This window comes from Dermacentor albipictus, chromosome 4, assembly GCF_038994185.2.
Source record: "Dermacentor albipictus isolate Rhodes 1998 colony chromosome 4, USDA_Dalb.pri_finalv2, whole genome shotgun sequence".
In the NCBI taxonomy this organism is placed as follows: Eukaryota; Metazoa; Arthropoda; class Arachnida; order Ixodida; family Ixodidae; genus Dermacentor; species Dermacentor albipictus.
This window is the reverse complement of record NC_091824.1, coordinates 82,747,707-82,765,055: the sequence shown is the minus strand read 5'-3', so window position 1 is coordinate 82,765,055 and position 17,349 is coordinate 82,747,707. Positions and strand designations below refer to the sequence as shown.

The 17,349-nt window shown below is 52.4% G+C and overlaps 4 protein-coding genes across 10 annotated transcripts in view; all 4 read right to left on the bottom strand.

Annotated features, from left to right (window-relative positions):
• Positions 1–17,349, bottom strand: part of fra (neogenin protein frazzled) — a 353,324-nt gene that overhangs the window by 324,172 nt on the left and 11,803 nt on the right. For 2 of the 7 annotated variants that reach the window (XM_070537179.1, XM_070537178.1), the window contains exon 1: positions 10,601–10,816. The exons of 2 other annotated variants lie outside the window; for them this stretch is intronic. In XM_070537179.1, the coding sequence (XP_070393280.1) occupies positions 10,601–10,645 (45 nt within the window). In that variant the 5' untranslated portion in view covers positions 10,646–10,816. Of the gene's footprint in view, positions 1–10,600; positions 10,819–17,349 lie in introns of those variants that run through there. 3 more of the 7 variants (XM_070537184.1, XM_070537180.1, XM_070537177.1) reach the window with 3 other exon arrangements.
• Positions 2,741–4,855, bottom strand: LOC139059169 (E3 SUMO-protein ligase PIAS3-like). Its single transcript, XM_070537176.1, has one exon. The coding sequence runs from the start codon at positions 4,549–4,551 to the stop codon at positions 3,370–3,372; it is 1,182 nt and encodes a 393-aa protein (XP_070393277.1). The 5' UTR covers positions 4,552–4,855; the 3' UTR covers positions 2,741–3,369.
• Positions 7,858–10,171, bottom strand: LOC139059177 (E3 SUMO-protein ligase PIAS1-like). The gene has a single exon (XM_070537194.1). It carries the CDS (start codon positions 9,734–9,736, stop codon positions 8,411–8,413), a length of 1,326 nt encoding a protein of 441 aa, XP_070393295.1. The 5' UTR covers positions 9,737–10,171; the 3' UTR covers positions 7,858–8,410.
• Positions 14,861–16,854, bottom strand: LOC139059178 (E3 SUMO-protein ligase PIAS1-like). The gene has a single exon (XM_070537195.1). The coding sequence runs from the start codon at positions 16,537–16,539 to the stop codon at positions 15,382–15,384; it is 1,158 nt and encodes a 385-aa protein (XP_070393296.1). The 5' UTR covers positions 16,540–16,854; the 3' UTR covers positions 14,861–15,381.

The following is a 17,349-nucleotide window of genomic DNA, read 5'->3' as shown; positions in this document are numbered from 1 at the left end:
GAACGATCACCTACCTGCCGGCATGAAACCGCACAAAGAAAAACAAAAAAAAGAAGACACAAGTTCGGCTAACGCTTGACAACGAGGGCAAGCGCAACCAGCAACTGACTGCATCAATTATGCGCGAGGCGCTACAGCCTGCGTGCCCGACGAACTGTGTGCGCGACTCTACAAAGGAAACCTGCGCCGGTCAGAAAATTATGCGCGTGCTACTTCATTCTGCTCAGAGACGCAATCCGCTTACAGTAAAACGGCTGACGAGTTGTGTAGGCATGCAGTTCTCATTGCGTGTCACAATGCATACAGCATTAATTTTGGACGCGGGGGCGACATTTTTAGCGCTGTGTTGGAATTGAAGCGGAACTCAAAATAAGCTATACGTGCCCTATACTCATCGCAGCTGTTATCTGTGAAGAGGAATGACCGTCTCAGAGAATAACCGCGCTGTTTAACCAGTTCAACCACGGTTGAGACCGTCCGAGTAACAAGGGTCTACAAAAGCCGCCAGACGACAGCAAGAAAAGTCAGCCGCGACACCACGTGTTCAACGTCCGCGATGTCTCTTCAGTCCGGTGGCAGTTTGTCGCGTACAATCATCGCGACACTCAGCTAGAACTTCAAGCTTTGCCGGACAAGCACGCTATCTAGGCTGGGTTAATATTAAACGATCGCAATTCTTTCCTTTTTTCGCGTTTCGTCAGCGGGCCGCGTGGCGCTTGGCCGACACGTTATCACTGCAAGATCCTATAAGGTCGTGAATGGTGACTGACAAAACGGAATGGGCAACCAGCGCTGAAGCTTCGCGTGCCGACAGCAGCGCCGTAACACACAGCCTAGCGAGCGGTAGACACAGTTTCCAGTAGCACACGCAGTGATTTCGTGTCAGCAAATTCACCGATTGTCTTGAGTCACACTTTTCACGGCTCCTCAAATGGCAGGGAACCGACGTGCTAGGACGTAGCAGCGCATGCGCTCTACGCAGCGCGCATGGCCATGGACAGAACTTGGCTGGCCGCATCGGGCTAGACAAACATTGATACAGGCGCACGTTTCTTATCGCTAAATATGTCGTGCCATCTTCGTAGCCTCCCTATCGGACGGTTTCAGCATATTTTAGTAACGCATGAAAAATGTCGTAGCGCCTCCTGGCCAGCGCTGGTTCCCCATACCATCTAGCGTAAGGAATCACTACATGTGCTGCGCTAATTTTGGTGCGCACAAAACGGTATAGTGCTGTGTGCTCTTTGTGAAAGAGGGAGACAATTCGCCTTCGAGACGTGCACCCATATGTAACGCCGCAATTAAGGGCCACAGAGCCGCTGCTTTGCGATACGGATTGTTTCTTGCTGACAGGGCGGAGAGCCAGTAACAAGGGCGGATTCGGATCAAAATGGGTGGTAGGCGCTGCCATGTTGCCACGGTTTGCGTGGCCATTATACATACGGTTACTGGCGGTAACTGCCACAGTAATTCTCGGTATATACGACTTATATCACGTTCTGCGCCGACCAGCCAGGAGGGCTGCCGATCAAGGGGCTCTGTATAACATAGCAGAGATAGAGGCGCCGTATATCGGACGATACGATCAATTTTGGTAAACCGGTGTTTCAACGTCGCAAGATGCGATGCGCCGCGCGACGCCGACGATAGCGCACTAACGGGGCGCACTGCCGCGGAAAAATTTGAATTAATTTTGAACGCCTGGGGTTCTTTAACGTGCACACGATGCGCGGCACACGAGCGTTTTTCGCATTCCTCCCGCAACCCAGAAAAATGGACGCCACCATATGGTTATTACATCATACGATAACACACTGCTTCTATGGAGAAAAAGTGCGAAATCTGTAACGCGTAAACTCGAGTTGCAAAAACTGGCACATTTCAAAAATTTCGACTAATCTATTCTCGTTAATGGATCGCTAACCAGAGCGAAACCGGCTCACGACATGCCGCATCGTAGGAAAGCGGGGGAAAAAAAGTGTCCGACGATTACGATACTAGGTAATGCGAAATTTGAGCGCATGTAGCTCGATACGTGTTTTGATATCGCGATATGTTGGGGTAAACAATTTGAGACCGAAATCGCCGCACCGGCTGGCAGTAACCAGTGCCGTCACCGCCTTCGCAGAATTGGAGGGGCAGTATGGGAACGTTGGCACGATGGAGCGGCATCGGAGCCAATTGTGGTAGCAGACGACGACGACGAAGGCGCGAGCAGTGTGGCACGAGCGTGTTTGCGGTTACGCCAACGCTAACGAGCGCCTCAGAGCTGCGCTCTAAAACTGTCATCCACCCGAATGAGGCACGCAGCTACAAAGGCAACCCCTGAGCCTCTCATTCAGAAAGGAAGCTTCGCAGTCGAGGAAAAATTTGTCCCGGTCCGGGGTTCGAACCCTGCAGCAACACGGCTGTCGCTCTACCACGTGCACCACATTACATGTGGATAGGAATTTTCCCTTTCACGATATACTCCCTCCATCTTGAAGGATTCCGCAGGACTGATTTGCCAGTATCTATAGATAGCGCGAACAATCGGCAAACACACGGTACACTCTTACGCGCTACACAAATAGAATCGAATACGTGACCGAGAGCGCTTCGTGTCATGTGCGGACACCATGGTTTCCAATGCGCATCCGCGACCAAAGGTCAACATGGGTCAACCATGAATCCGCCTGCGCGTCAGTGGCAAGTGGAAGGTGGCTCGCTAGTATTTCCAGGAGGAAATTCGACACCAAAGAGGCAGAAGAGGCAGCAAAATGATGATTTATCTTTCGGCAACGGACGATACAAAAGTGCGAACGCCGGCACGCGTATATAGCCAGTCTGTTAAATAAAAAAGTCAGTTGCCCCATTTCAAGCCAAAGTCGAGGGGAGAGGGGGGTAGAGATGCAGCACTTCGCATATTTCTCGCTGCGCGCGATACTAGAACAAGCTGATAAATAATCCGGATTTGATTTGCTATCATAATTCGATTTTACCGACGCGAAAGACGACTATCCACAGCCGTCGAAACTATGAGGGGAAAAATGATACAAAGAATGGAACAGCACTCGGAACTATGTACGGCACACGGGATGCACCATTGACATTAATATTAATTAAAAAAGATTCCGCACATGAAAACGGGTCAACATCCATGGGCACTTTAAATACAGAGACAAGAGCCAATGCATCTCAAGAGGCGCGCCAATGTTGGTGCAGCACCTCGAAACAGCGCCAAAGGAGCGAGTCTGAGTGACGCGTAGTGCCCACATCTCCAGAGCAGAAGGCCACCGAGGAACACATATGCTACGCCCTTCGCAATATGATTCTGCACAGATCAAATTTGGTGCCGGCACCGTTCGCGGCTTCCCCGAAATCCGGCGCTCAATAAACGTCATCACCGATGATACGAAATGGGGGCAGAGGAGGTGGGGGCAGAGGGGGCAAAGGGGGTGGGGGCAAAGGGGGTAGACTAGTACTGAGCGCCTCACCAGGACCATACCCAGAGCTTGCATGCACGCCAGCATAGCCACCCTCCGCCTGGTCACCGTCGCTGTCCTCAGTGAGGTCAATAAACTCCACGGTAAGGTCAATAACCGTATGCTGCTCGTTGGCGGAAGTGCTGGCGCTATCGCCGCGGTCAGAGAGCTCCTCCTGCGCCGCCCACGGCGTCCAGGACCCGTCATGGCGGAAAGCAACGGTGTCGCAGTCACCGGGCGCCTCCGCAACGATGCTGACGAACAGCTCGTCGACGACCAACGACGAGAGGTCGGCCCACTTGCCACACACGGGACACGTCCACGTGGGCCGTGTCTCGTTTGCCTCCAGGTAGCTGGTCGCGTCGAAGCACTGCAGGTGCGTGCATTCTCTTGCGCGACACGGAATTTCCATTCGCTTCTGACTCAGCGGGCACGTGAGTGAAACGTCCACGCTCGTTACCGTGACGTCGTCGCAGTTTGACTCGCGCTGCACCATGTTCTCGACCAACGCTCTCGTCAGGGTTGCACTCTGCGTGCTTCTCTGCCGCAGCTCGTCAAGAATCGTCGCTACCGGCTTCTTCCGGACGAGGAACACACCGGCGACGTACTGAGGGCCGTGTTCGGACCACCAGGACACCGAAACCTTGTTTTCTACCGATGGATCCAGAGAGCAGGCAGGAAGGATGTTGATCGGCAGGCATATTCGTCCGGTCAGCCAGCCGGAGGAAAAGACGGGAATCGACGCTGGCACTGGAAACGGCTGGTCGTTGACCGCCACGCTCAAATCGTAAGGGTAGTTGTCGTCCTGTTCGTGCTTGTGGAACAAACGGAACCGAAGGTGCACTTGTACCCCGAATTCTGCCCTTGATGCCGGTTTACACGTCAAGGACCTCATAATAGCAGTCACATGCTGCGGCAGGAACCGGAAGTGCAGATGCCTCTGCGTTTTGGCGCGCCAACCGTTCTTGAGGCACCTTGGCGGGAAGAGTGCGCCCAGGACTTCGTAGAACGGCTGCCTCTTGAAGTACAAATACGGATCCAGCGGCCGCTTGCGGCGCGTCTTCTTGGCCAAGCCCCTGGGATTCATCGCGAGTGGTCGCCGGTGATCCTTGGGGCCGTTGACACGTGGGCGGCTACAAGGCCGCAATGTCGCCCCTCTCTTGCGCCGGACCGCGGCCGCAGTTGGATTGGGCTAACGCGGCGCTCTGGTGGCCAGACAGTCGGTTTGTTCTTGTCGCGCGGCTCTAGCGCAGTTCGCCGGTTTCCCTGCCTCGCTGTGAATGACGCGCCTTCTACAGACCTTTTCATCGGGCGAGGAGGAAACGGCCCGCGGCGAGCCTTTCCTCCTCTCTGGCTTGTGCGATCAGGCACAAGCCAGGTTGCTTGAAAGTATTGCTGTCGCGTGCTGCAGAACGATTTCGACACGCTTTGGACGGTACTTCGTGAAATTTACGCAATATCCGTTCATATAAGGTCGTCAGGGAAGCCTTTCGGTGCATCGGTAACTACAGCAAGCGGAAATATATATATATATCTTTCGGGGCGCAAACATGTGACGCGCATTATCAGCCGCGGTGTCTGTATGTGTTGCGAACTATTTTACGTATATCAGTTTTAGTTCAACGAAGAGAACCGGTGTCTCAGCATTACCAGCATGAAATGGTAAATTTGCTAACTATCTGATCGCTTGGCGCGGGTAATAAAACATCAGAACGCACACTCGTGCACGGCCAACCTAAGGCAACCACGAAACATCTGAGCGGCAGGCACTATCAAATATTTGTGATATACCGGCATCGTTCTCACGCATTTCAAGTCTAGTAGGCTTGAAATCACCACATCTCTACGCTATGGGGAACCAGCGCTGGCCAGGAGGCGCTACGACATTTTTCATGCGTTACTAAAATATGCTGAAACCGTCCGATAGGGAGGCTACGAAGATGGCACGGCATATTTAGCGATAAGAAACGTGCGCCTGTATCAATGTCTGCCTAGTCCGATGCGGCCAGCCAAGTTCTGTCCATGGCCATGCGCGCTCCGTAGAGCGCATGCGCTGCTACGTCCTAGCACGTCGGTTCCCTGCCATTTGAGGAGCCTTGAAAAGTGCGACTCAAGACAGTCGGTGAATTTGCTGACACGAAATCACTGCGTGTGCTACTGGAAACTGTGTCTACCGCTCGCTAGGCTGTGTGTTACGGCGCTGCTGTCGGCACGCGAAGCTTCAGCGCTGGTTGCCCATAGCCTCCTGCTCGAGGCCGATGGCACTGCTCAACACAGCGATCATTGCGGTTGGTGAACCAGCATGATATATATAGCTATGTGCTTCGGTATTGCCTTTTTGCTCTGTAACGCCATAATATATGAGAGTGCTCACATAAAAAGAATACGATGGCTATTTTTGAGGACAAAATTTCCGTGATACGTGTGAGTGCGTCGTAGAGAACATAACGAACACAACCGAATAAAAAAATCGATTATCATCCTTTCTCAAAAAAGAAGAAAACGGGCTATATACGACCTCGCATAGTCACGCCGCACAATGTTTATAGATCTGTAAGCGATTATGCCATCTGCTTGGACCATGCGTTATATAGAAGATATCTGTAGAAGATATATATCTGTAATCCAGCACCTACCACTGCTTAGGACGCTCGCGTAGTTCGTAAACGGTCGCTTTGCTCGACAAGCTTAATTCACACTGTAAGGTGTGCTGTTATTACTAACCAAAACTATCTTATTGATGGGTGGAAACCTCATCCACCGAACCAAGTATAGTCACACAATATAATCTGCAACTAACCGTTTGAACGCTTGTCAAAGTATAACAGCATAGCTCCTATCGTAGCAGAACGGTACCTACGCTGTTACGCATCCGTTATACGTACAGTCGCCCAAATCTTTAACTGGTGTGCGGGAGCGGCGACTTTTCCGTGCGTCAGCGCCGTTTGACGGGGCGAGGCTGGAAACAGTCTGAGGCTAAGCGCATGCGGACAAAGCGCGCTCAGCTGGGCCCATCGTCTACTAGGCTGTTTCCAGCCTCGCCGCGTCATACGGCGCTGACGCCCGGAAAAGTCGCCGCTCCCGCACACCAGTTAAAGATTTGGGCAGACTGTATACGTCATTGATGGAAACATTTGAAAAAGCTACAGAAATTCCAAGAATCGTGTACTAATGCGTAAGCGTTGTTTGGCTCGGCTGGACTTTGCTTTACTGCAGCGACGCTGCTTATGGCTAAGCTTCCGTGCATTTTTGTTGTGCCTGCGCAAAAATCGCGGGCTTATCCCGGAGATATATTGTAATACCGGGCTGACCAGCGGCGGAGGTGAAGCAGGCCTCAAGTACTCCCCCACCTAGCAATTAAAAATAAGTTTAATATATTGGGTCCAAATAGAAGCCGGATCTAGTAGAGAATCGGCAGGTTTTCTGGCCGCATCCGGCCCCTTCAATGCAATCGTACACCAATTCAGCCGCAACGCCAGGCACGAACGCGCCTCGACGTAGCAGAGCGGTCGAAAGATGATGATAGTGATCTAAAGAAAGGAAGGACGCTTGATTGACACCAGATGCCGCAGCAGCGCGTGCGGTGACAGTGGATCGCTGCGATGCCATGTCACCCCCGCTGTCGCAAGCCTGTGCATGTTATGCGCGCCTTCCTTGTCCACGCAAAGCTCTCACCTGTGCTCTGACTGCGCGGCAGAGGCGCCCAATGAAAACGCGCCCAGCTCTCAACGCGCTCGCTTGGCCGCGAAGTCTTCGGAACTCGAAAGGACGCTCAGCAGCGTTCAATGGGACATTGGGCCACCTCAAAATCTCAAGTTGGCCCACCCCCACATTTTGTCCATGTCCAAATTTCAAGTTGACCCCTCCCCCCTCCCCCCCCCAGTCAAATTTTGGGTTGGCCCAACCGCAAATTACAAGTTGACCCGCTCCCACATTTCAGTTGGCCCACCCCTACTATAAAGCTTCCCAATTACATTTTCTAAGAAGTCCTGTGTACCTCCGAGTACTCTTTCCGATTTTTTTCTTTAATTTGTTCCTTACCGCTTAAAAGCTACCAATCATATACATTTACACTATCTAACGATTAGATGTCTTAATTTTGCAGATTACGCTCTTTTTTGTGTGCAGATACAAGGCATTACACTTTTCGCGTGACAGGACTGCATGGGAGCTCGCCAAAGAATGTTTAAGCATTAGTAGGATAAAATACGTGACTTTTGCGTAATGTGCGGACACTGTAGACGTCAGTGCGCACTCGTGACCAAAGATAAAGCGTGATTACGTTAACACGCCAGTGCTGCCTGCCAATCAGCTTTGAAATAAGCCGCGACTGGCAGTCGGAATCTGGCTCGTTAGTATTTCCAGAAGGCAGTTCGACACCAATGACGCAGAAGAGGCAGCAAAATGATGATTTATCTTTCGGCAACGGACGATTACAAAGGCATGTACGCCGGCACACGCAGCCAAGCTGTTACATAAACGGTCAGTTGCCCCACTTTAAGCCAAACTCGAGGGGAGAGGGTGGTGGAGACGTAGCACTTGGCACACTCTTCTCGATGTGCTTCGATGCTAGAACGAACTGATAAATAAGCCGGATTCATTTTGCTATCAGAATTCGATTTTATCGACGCGAAAGACGACTATCCTCAGCCGACGAAACTATGGGGGAAAAAAATGATACAAAGAATGGAACCGCGCTTGGAACTACTATATACGGCACACGGGATGCACCATTCACATTAACAATAATAATAAAAAAAGATATCCTGCACACGAAAACGGGTCAACATCCATGGGCACTTTAAATACAGAGACAATTATATGAGCCAATGCATCTCAAGAGGCGCGCCAATGTTGGTGCAGCACCTGGAAACAACGCCAAAGTAACGCGTAGCGCCCATATCACCAGAGCAGAAGGCCGCCGATCAACATATATACTACGCCCTTCACAATATGATTCTGCGCAGATCAAATTTGATGCCGGCACCGTTTGTGGTTTCCCCAAAGTCCGGCGCTGAATAAACGTCATCAGGGATGATGCGAGGTGGGGGCGGAGTGGGTGGACTAGTACTGATCGTCTCATCAGGGCCATGTCCAGCGCTTGCACGTTCTGGGCGAAGGCACACGCCAGCACAGCCACCGTCCGCCTCCTCACTGTTGCTGTGCTCGGTGAGGTCGATAACATCCACGGTAAGGTCAACAAACTTCCCTTTACGCCGCTTGCCGGCCCGCCCAACCTGGTCGCTAGACAGGGACGCCGAATGCCGTTTTGAACGCCGAGCAGTCGACGCGGACGGCGTTGCGGAGGCGCCACTGCCGCGGTCAGAAAGCTCCTCCTGCGACGCCGACGGAGCCCAGGAGCCGTCCTCGCGGAAGACGACGCTGTCGCAGTTGCCGGGCGCCTCCGCAACGATGCCAACGAACAGCTGGTCGACGACCAGCGACGAGAAGGGGGCCCGCTTGCCACACACGGGACACGTCCACGTGGGCCGTGTCTCGTTGAGCTGCAGGTAGCTGGGCGCGTCGAAGCACTGCAGGTGCTTGCATTCCTCTGCGCGGCATGGAACGCTCATTCGCTTCTTGCTCAGGGGGCACGTGAGTGAAATGTGAAGACTGGTTACCGCGACATCGTCGCAGCTTGCCTGGCGCTGCACCTTCTTCTTGACCAACGCTTTCGTCAGGGTTGCACTCTGCATCCTTCTCTGCCGCAGCTCGTGCAGAATCGTCGCTACCGACTTCTTCCGGACGAGGAACAAACCGGCGACGTACTCACGGTCTAGTTCGGGCCGCCAGGACACCGAAACCTTGTTTTTCACCGAAGCATCCAGAAAACAGGAATGGAGGATGTTGATCGGCAGGCGTATTCGTCCGCTCACCCCGCCAGAGGAATGGGCGGGAATCGACTCTGGAAGGGCAAGCGGCTGATTGTTGACCTCCAGTTTCAGATCGTAAGGGTAGCTGTCGTCCTGCTGTTCGTACTTATCGAACAAACAGAACCGAAGGTGCACTTCTGCCCCGAATTCTGTCCACATTGATGCCGTGTTCCGCGTCAGCGACTTTAAGATGTCATTCACGTGATGCGGCAGGAACTGGAACGGCAGACTCGTGTTGTGCGTGCTGCCGCGACCGTCGGTCTTGAGGCGCGTTGGCTGAAGGAGTACGGCCAGGATATCGTAGAACGGCAGCCTCTTGAACTGCTCGCCCGGGTACACCGCATGTCCGCGCGAGTACGCCCGCTTGCTGCGCCTCTTCTCCGAGCGTCTGGGACTCATCGTGAACGGTCGCCGTTCGAGATGCTCGGCGTCGGTGACACGCAGGCGGCTACACGGCCGCAACGTCGTCGTCTTTAGCTCCGGATCGCGGCCGCGCTCGCAGTTGGATTGGGCGAACGCGGCGGCGCCCTGGTGGCCAGACAATAATCGGTTAGTGTTCGTCGCTTGGCTCCAGCGCAGTTCGCCGGTTTCGACTGCTTCGCCGTGACAGACGCGCTTTCTGTAGCCGATCGGAGTGGTGCGCACGCGTGGTCTTTCGTTCGCTGAATATCGCGCCCGTGACGTCGTCGCGAAAGGAGCTTACCGCGGGCCCCTTTTCATTCTTTCCGCGAATGTTGTGCGTCCCTCGACGCGGGGGAAGCCTTTGTACAGAAATAACAGCGACGGCGCGTCTGGCATGTGCTCCCGCCCGGCCGACGCTGCACCTGAGACGTGTCGCGCCCTCTTCCCACGCTCAGCTGTATTGGGCGTCAAAAACTTATTCGTTATGGGCGAATTGATTTTGTATGCGGAGCGTTTACGCGACCACTTTTGGCCTCTTTAAACTCTGGCTCTTATTGGATGCTGTCAGCCTGCCTGATCGGTCGAAATAACCCCTTGGTGGGAGGAGCCTGCGCCTTCCGCCGGTCCGCGGTTCCCTTCAATGCCGCAAAAAGTCATTTAAGGAATGGTTAGAGTAGTTTTAAGAGAGCAAGGAGACAGCAGCACACGGCGCACTTCACCAAGGGAGACCAGGCCGGTCAGGCAGGCCGTCGACGACGGGTATGACATCGTTTTGTATGTAAATATTTGTGCAGTGTAAATTTAAAGTGAACGCCAAGTTAATAAACCTAGTTATTGGAATGCTACTTCTCGTCGTCGTACCTGCGGATCTGCACTTGCCCCTGCCCGGAGCTCATCACCCTTCATCTTCGTCTCCCATGGTGAGCTGATGCGTCTGATCTCCAACAGCTGCGTCACTTCGCTACAACGTCGCGGATGAGTGTCAGTTCACGGCGCCGTTTTCAAGGTCAAATAACATTGGTCGCGAAGGCGAGGTTGAAATGTGGTTCCAAACCAATGGGCAGCGACATCATCAATTACGCAGTCATGCGATTGAAACGCGACTACATCTGGCGAGGCAAAACGCCTGTTGATGAAAATTATACATCTATTACGTCACTAATGAAAACATGTGAAAAATTATGCAGACATTGTCATTAGAATGCGAAAATGTGAGGTCATACGCTTTTTGCTTCCATCCACAAATAAACACGATACGAAACTACAGTTTGCTCTTGACAATGCGTGCTGAGATCATATCGGCTGAGATATGTCGCGGCGGGCGGCATTACCGTATTGACACGAGTAATTTTTTATCCTTCTCGGGTGACCGCATTTCGCCGGAACGCGTGCAGCACTTGAAGGAGTCATTCGTGCAGCTCATGATGTGGCAGTGGAACTTGAGGCGACGCAAGTAACCAGCGATTATATTGTCAAAGCCGGGGAAAGGCAAACCTTCTTCGCGGGCGACGGAGCCGAAGGAGACTCGAGCTGTTGTATTCCACGCAGTCATCGGTTGTCCAGGAGGCGCTGAGACGCTGTCAGACGCTCCCGGCGCCGTCGCCATACAGCATATCGTCCCTATCTTCATACAGCCCGATCAGTGGCTCTTTCTCCAAGTGGTGGACTAATGGCAATAGTCCGGAAGGGCTCCGATCACGTCAACTCGCAGGAAGCTTAGGCAGTCGAAGAACTTCCACCGATCGGTGTATTGAGCTCTCCGTTTTTGTCCGCGCAGTCTTGTAGTCGCGGTGTAGGAATATTATGAGCACAATATTCTTACACCTTGTTTGTCCTTCAACTCATCGTAGTACTGCCGTCTCTTGATGATGTACTACACATATCGTAGGTTGTCACCAGTGAGGTTCCAGCATGGAGAAAATTAATGCTTCTGGGAGTGAATGGCAAAGCGGTTCCAGAGCGGTTCCAAAAACCTGCTTGAGCCGCAGGTTTTTGAAACCCATCCAGTCGTTCTTGCAGAGGGAAGGGTTGCTCTCAATGAGGGCGAGCACAGGCTTGACTGTCGTAATCCGCTGCCCGGCGACCCCGGACATTGTGGCGGTACTGCAACACTCTGGAGGTATACTATAGGAGTCCACCTAGTGGACTGTCCATTTCGGCCGCTGCTGATTGGTTGGGGCCGCTCGTCTCCTCCTCGCTCGTAGAGCTGCATCCAATCAGCAGCGGCCGAAATGGACAGTCTACTAGGTGGACTCTTACAGAACACCCCTCTGGTGCATCGGCGTGGTCGGGCAAATCCTGCGTTACGCCACCGTTCTCCCTCGGAGTCAGGCTTGAGCAGAGGGGACGCTTCTTTCGCATCGCTTCCGCAGGGAAGCCCACCGCATCTCTGTACGCGTGCTTATTTTGTCTTTCTCGGGTGGCCATTTTTCACCCGCTAATAAATGTTAAACGTCAACGCGCGCTCAGCGCAGGACTCGCCTGCATGTATCGGAAATTTCTCGAACGTTATCGATGGTTCTATCCCTTGTCTGTTGTCACCGAACCTTGTGTAATCTGATCGTACGCGCTACACGAATTGTCTAGTGTTTTCGGGAAAACACTCGGGCGCCGGCAATTGGCGCTGGAACCTGCTGGAACCTTCGACGAGTCATGTGCAAAAGCCGACGCGCTTGACCCGCGGATCAGATTTCGACGATCGCCGATTGCGCACGCCGCTATCGTTGTGCTTGGAGTGTCACTAGTGTCACTCGCTCTTGTGGGCACAGGCTCGCCCAATATAAGCAGCTCGTATCGTGATTCGCAGTTTTGCTACTGCGTTCTTGACCGTACGTGTCAGGTACTTAACGCTCTAATGTCATCGACACTCCCCTGTGCGCAGCCATAAAAGTAATGGCAATACATAGCATATTAGCCTTATAAGATTTGATCCGAAGCTTTATTTTTCACTGCCTTTTCACTACATATTGTTTTAGCTAAGTATACAGACTATAGTAAGGCAGCGCTTTGGACGCGTTGGTATGACATGATGAGGCTTACATGGCGCACGAAAAGACGACATAGAAAGACGTGACAAATACAGGCGCTGTGTTTACTAGAAAAACAACAGGTGGCACACATGCTGCGTTAATGGAAATGGTGTAGTTTTCGAGAGTTATTTCAGTGTAGCGTTGATTTTATTTTGACACTTAAATAACAGATATGGGTTGGTATAAAGGACACACATGCCTGTCGTATTTAGTTGAAAATCTGGGAGAACCCACTGTTCTGCATCCATGCGAAACTTTCAATGGTCACCGGTGTATTGCTTGTCATTATAGAACGAGGGCTATATATACATACAGATGGGTCAGTAAACGCACTCGTGTTGCATTGTGACGCAATGTTGCGGCGAATGTGCTCAATTACACTTCATTTGTACTGTTGTGCGCTCTGTGTATGATGTGTAATGCGATGTGATGCGAGCTGGCGCAGTATAGGCGACTTCGCACAACAAGCCTCGAACGGAAGGCGTTGATTTTTGCCCTCCGAGAAGTTGGCCCCAGAAGATGTAGATGGCGCTGCCGTGCCTCAACAAGCCGACATTGCAGGATTATGGGCTTCTATGGGAGTTTCGCTACTATGCCCACATATATACAGGGTGTTTCACTTAACGTAACGAACCAAGAATTTCAACAAAAACAGTGTTTAACCGTAGCTGAATGAAACCAACGGCATGTGGTTTGCCGTCATGTGGCGCTCCTCAGAGTATTTTACATTCCAGTTAATTCGTTAACTAAGATGAATTATGGAAAATTTTTAATGTTCACCTTAAGGCCATGCGAGTTTCGTTGCGTTGTAGATGGGATTGAGAAACGACCGATCCAATTTTTTGTGGCAACGTATACATGCTGCCTGGCGATTTTTTTTTTTTCAGGGTTTAAAGGAAGACCGCGAAATATGAACTAAAACCACGTGACTGCGCTCATGCGCTTTCGTATTGCAGAGCTCTCAACCTCGCTTCGTGCAAAAGGACCGTGCGCGGGGACCGTGGAATCGGCTTCACAGTGCGTCAGCATCTCACGCCGTCCTCCCGGATAAGCGATAGGCTCGAAGCAAGGTTGAGAGCGCTGCAATACGATAGCGCGCGAGCGCAGTCACGCGGTTTTACTTCATACTTCGCGGGCTTTGAACGCCGGAAAGTATCGCCCCGCAGCATGTAAGCTGCCACACACACACACACACACACACACACACAAAAAAATGGATCGGCCGCTTCTGAACCCCTTCTACAACGGAACGAAACGCACTTGGCCCTAAATGAAATTTTCGACTATTCGACTGGTGTTGCACTTTTTTTTTTGCGTTAGATGCAAGTCCTAAAGCTTTAGTCTGAACTGCCATAAACCCTGGCAAAGAGAGCCACAAGCCTCAGGGCGCCGTGAATAATTTAATCGCTTTTCTACAGCCAGTTTCGGGTTTAGTTTCCCAGGAGGATACTTTCTCGTGACGTCACAACACACTATGTGGTCACGTTGGAGCTGGACGTAGAGGCGTTTTGACAATCGCTCCGGATCGCTCGCCCGTCCGTCCGTTATGCTGCTACATCGGCTCTCACAATGCGTAGCAGTAAACGAGGCAACTGATCGAGCGAGCCGGAATGAGTGTCAAAACGACGCAGTGCGCTGCTCCCACATTCTGTGTCGTGACGAAACAAACAGGAAGCGGCTGTAGAAAAGTTATGTTACATTATTAACAACACTCTGGAAGCATCCGATGCCGAAACTTCTACTCTCTTAATATAGAATGGTGCGAAATCAAGTTTGTGATGCCGAATGTAAGTAAAATCTAATTAATTTCCACCACCATCGTATCTGAATTCCCCCAACACACAGCATTAACAGCAGTACAACTCATGCAGATTCTTATATACTTTGTGTAGACATCTATCATGATCTTAATTGGTCACTTCGTACCAAGCGCACAAAGTCTGCTGGCCGTGCACTTGGCTACGTCGTAATCTTTTGTCCGCCCTTTCTGCGAAATTGTGTCTGTAAAACCATTCTACGTCCCGAACTTAAGTACGCATGTGCCCTCCGCTATACTGGCCCTTTTCAAGTAAACCATAACAAAACACTAGAATCCATTCACAAGCGAACAGCTCGATTTATTCTACTTGTCTGCTCTTGACGTTACAACACGTACGAGAGCAATAAAATCCGGAAAGCCCCATTTATATAAATGCTCGCCACGACAACGGATCATTATACCGATGGGCACTTTCAACGCAGCACTGAAAACGCGGCTGCACTCAATCGCGCACGTTAACAGGGCGCGCCAAGGTCTGTGCAAGTCGTTTAAACGGTGCCATAAAAGCGAATCAACGCGCTGCATCCACATGATCGGGGATACTGGGAAACTGAGGTGTACCGATGCTTCCATTCGTGATACGACTTCGCGCACTTGGAATGTGGCACTGGGAAGCGCCTATCCCGGTGTGGCCATCGCCGTTCCTTAAACTTGATAAATAAATCCCTGCGGTGACGTCACCTCGCCACAGGTGATGCAAGGGAGGAGGCGGAATGCAGCGGTACCGGGAACGTATCGCTATATAGGTCCAGGGCAAGTGTTCTGGTGCCATATATACATATACAGGCGCGCCGCTAGAGAGGACGGCACGGAGCACGGCTCACCTCCTCCTCCCCGTCACTGCTGCTGAGCTCGGTCAAGTCAACAACCTCCATCTTGGGCCGCTTGCAATGCTCGGTAGGCGAGGACCGCGAAGGTGATGTTGAACTCCGACCACTCGACGAGGACGGTGTCGCGGAAGTGGCGGCGTCATCGTCGATGTCACAAACCTCCTTCCGGGACGCCGACGGAGCCCAGGAGCCGTCCTTGCGGAAAACGACGCTGTCGCAGTCGCCGGGCGCCTCCGCAACGATGCGAACGAACAGCTGGTCGACGACCAGCTTCGAGAATGCTGCCTGCTTACCGCACAGCGGGCACGTCCACGCGGGCCTCCTCTCGTTGATCTGCAGGTAATTGGAGGCGTCGAAGCACTCCAGGTGCTTGCACGCACGACCGCGGCACGGGACGCTCATTCGCGCACGGCTCAGCGGGCACGTGAGCGGAACACGAAAGCGCGTCACCGCGACGTCGTCGCAATTCGCCCGGCGCTGCATCTTTTTCTTGATCATCGCTCTCGTGAGGGATGCCCTCTGCCTGCTTCCCTGCTGCAGCCCGCTAAGAACCGTCGCTACCGACAGCTTCCTGACCAGGAACACACCAGCGACGAACTCGCGGTCGCGTACGGGCCGCCAGGTCACAGAAACCTGGTTTCTCACAGAAGAAGACAGAAAGCAGGAGGTGACGATGTCGATGGGCAGACGTATCCATTCGGTCGACCCGTCGGAGACCTTGGAGGGAATCGGCGCTGGCACTGAAACGGGCCGACCGTTGACCTGTACGGCCAGATCGGAAGGGTAGCTGTCGTCCTGCTCGTGTCTCGTGTTCAGCAAACAGAACCGAAGGTGCACTTGAACTTCGAACTCCGGAATCGAGGCCGTTTTATATGTCACCGACGAGCGAATGTCCGTCAAGTCCTCCGATCTGAACTGAAAATGAAGACTCACTTTCGGCCAGTCTGTGCTTCCGCTGGTCGCGAGGCGCGTTGGTAGCATAAGTTTCGCCAGGACTTCGTAGAAGGGGAGCCGCTTGAAACGCACACGCGGGTGCATCGAGCACGACCGCTTACCGGGCGTCTTGGGCGTGCCTCCGGGACTCATCGACAAACGTCGGCCGGGCGGCTTAGGCCGCACCATCGGTGTCGTCGTCTTCGTGACGAATCAACCGCGCAGTGGACTAAGCTTTCGTTCGATAGATCGTTTCGTTTGACAGATCGTGCCTGTCTTACACCGTTTTCCGGCGTTATAGTGTGAATGACGCGCTATCTTTCCCAACGATCGGAGCGGTGCGAGCAAGCAGTATTTTTGCTCACCCGCGCACCCGTTACGTCAGAATCCGTGAGCCTGCATGGACTGCCACCAGGTGCCACTAACGTCATGTTCTTCATAGCACATGTTCATAGTTCTTCAGAAGGCGCATTTTTGATTCCCAGAGCCCGTGGCGCTCGCGCATCACGACGTGCGATCGGCAATTGCACGCATATCAAGTGGCACATTTGTTTATTGTGCCTATGGCCCGCCCTTGCCTCCACCATTGCGACGTAAGTAAACTTCACCAATCATACGGCTCATCTTCAACTAGCTCATACATATAGCTTCGATCAGGCAAGAGCTCCAGGAACATATCTCTATAAGACCATTTACGCCAAAGATCAAACGTGCGAGTCGACGACAGCCTTCCCATGAATGGTTCGAACAATAGTGGCGATGGCTCGCTTCTTCCTGCCTTCTTGGAAAGCGCCCCGTCGCCTAAGGCCACGGCTGGAGTGGCGAGGTTAGACAGTAGCACTCACATTAATTCATCACTGGAGTGACTGCCGTGGGGAATTTTTTTCAATTAGAATTGCTCGTAGATTGCCCCCTCCTGCAAACACGACCATTGCGCTCTCCACCGAATCTGCGCCGGAACGCTGTAACGAGCGGACTCGAAGAAATACAAACTCTTGT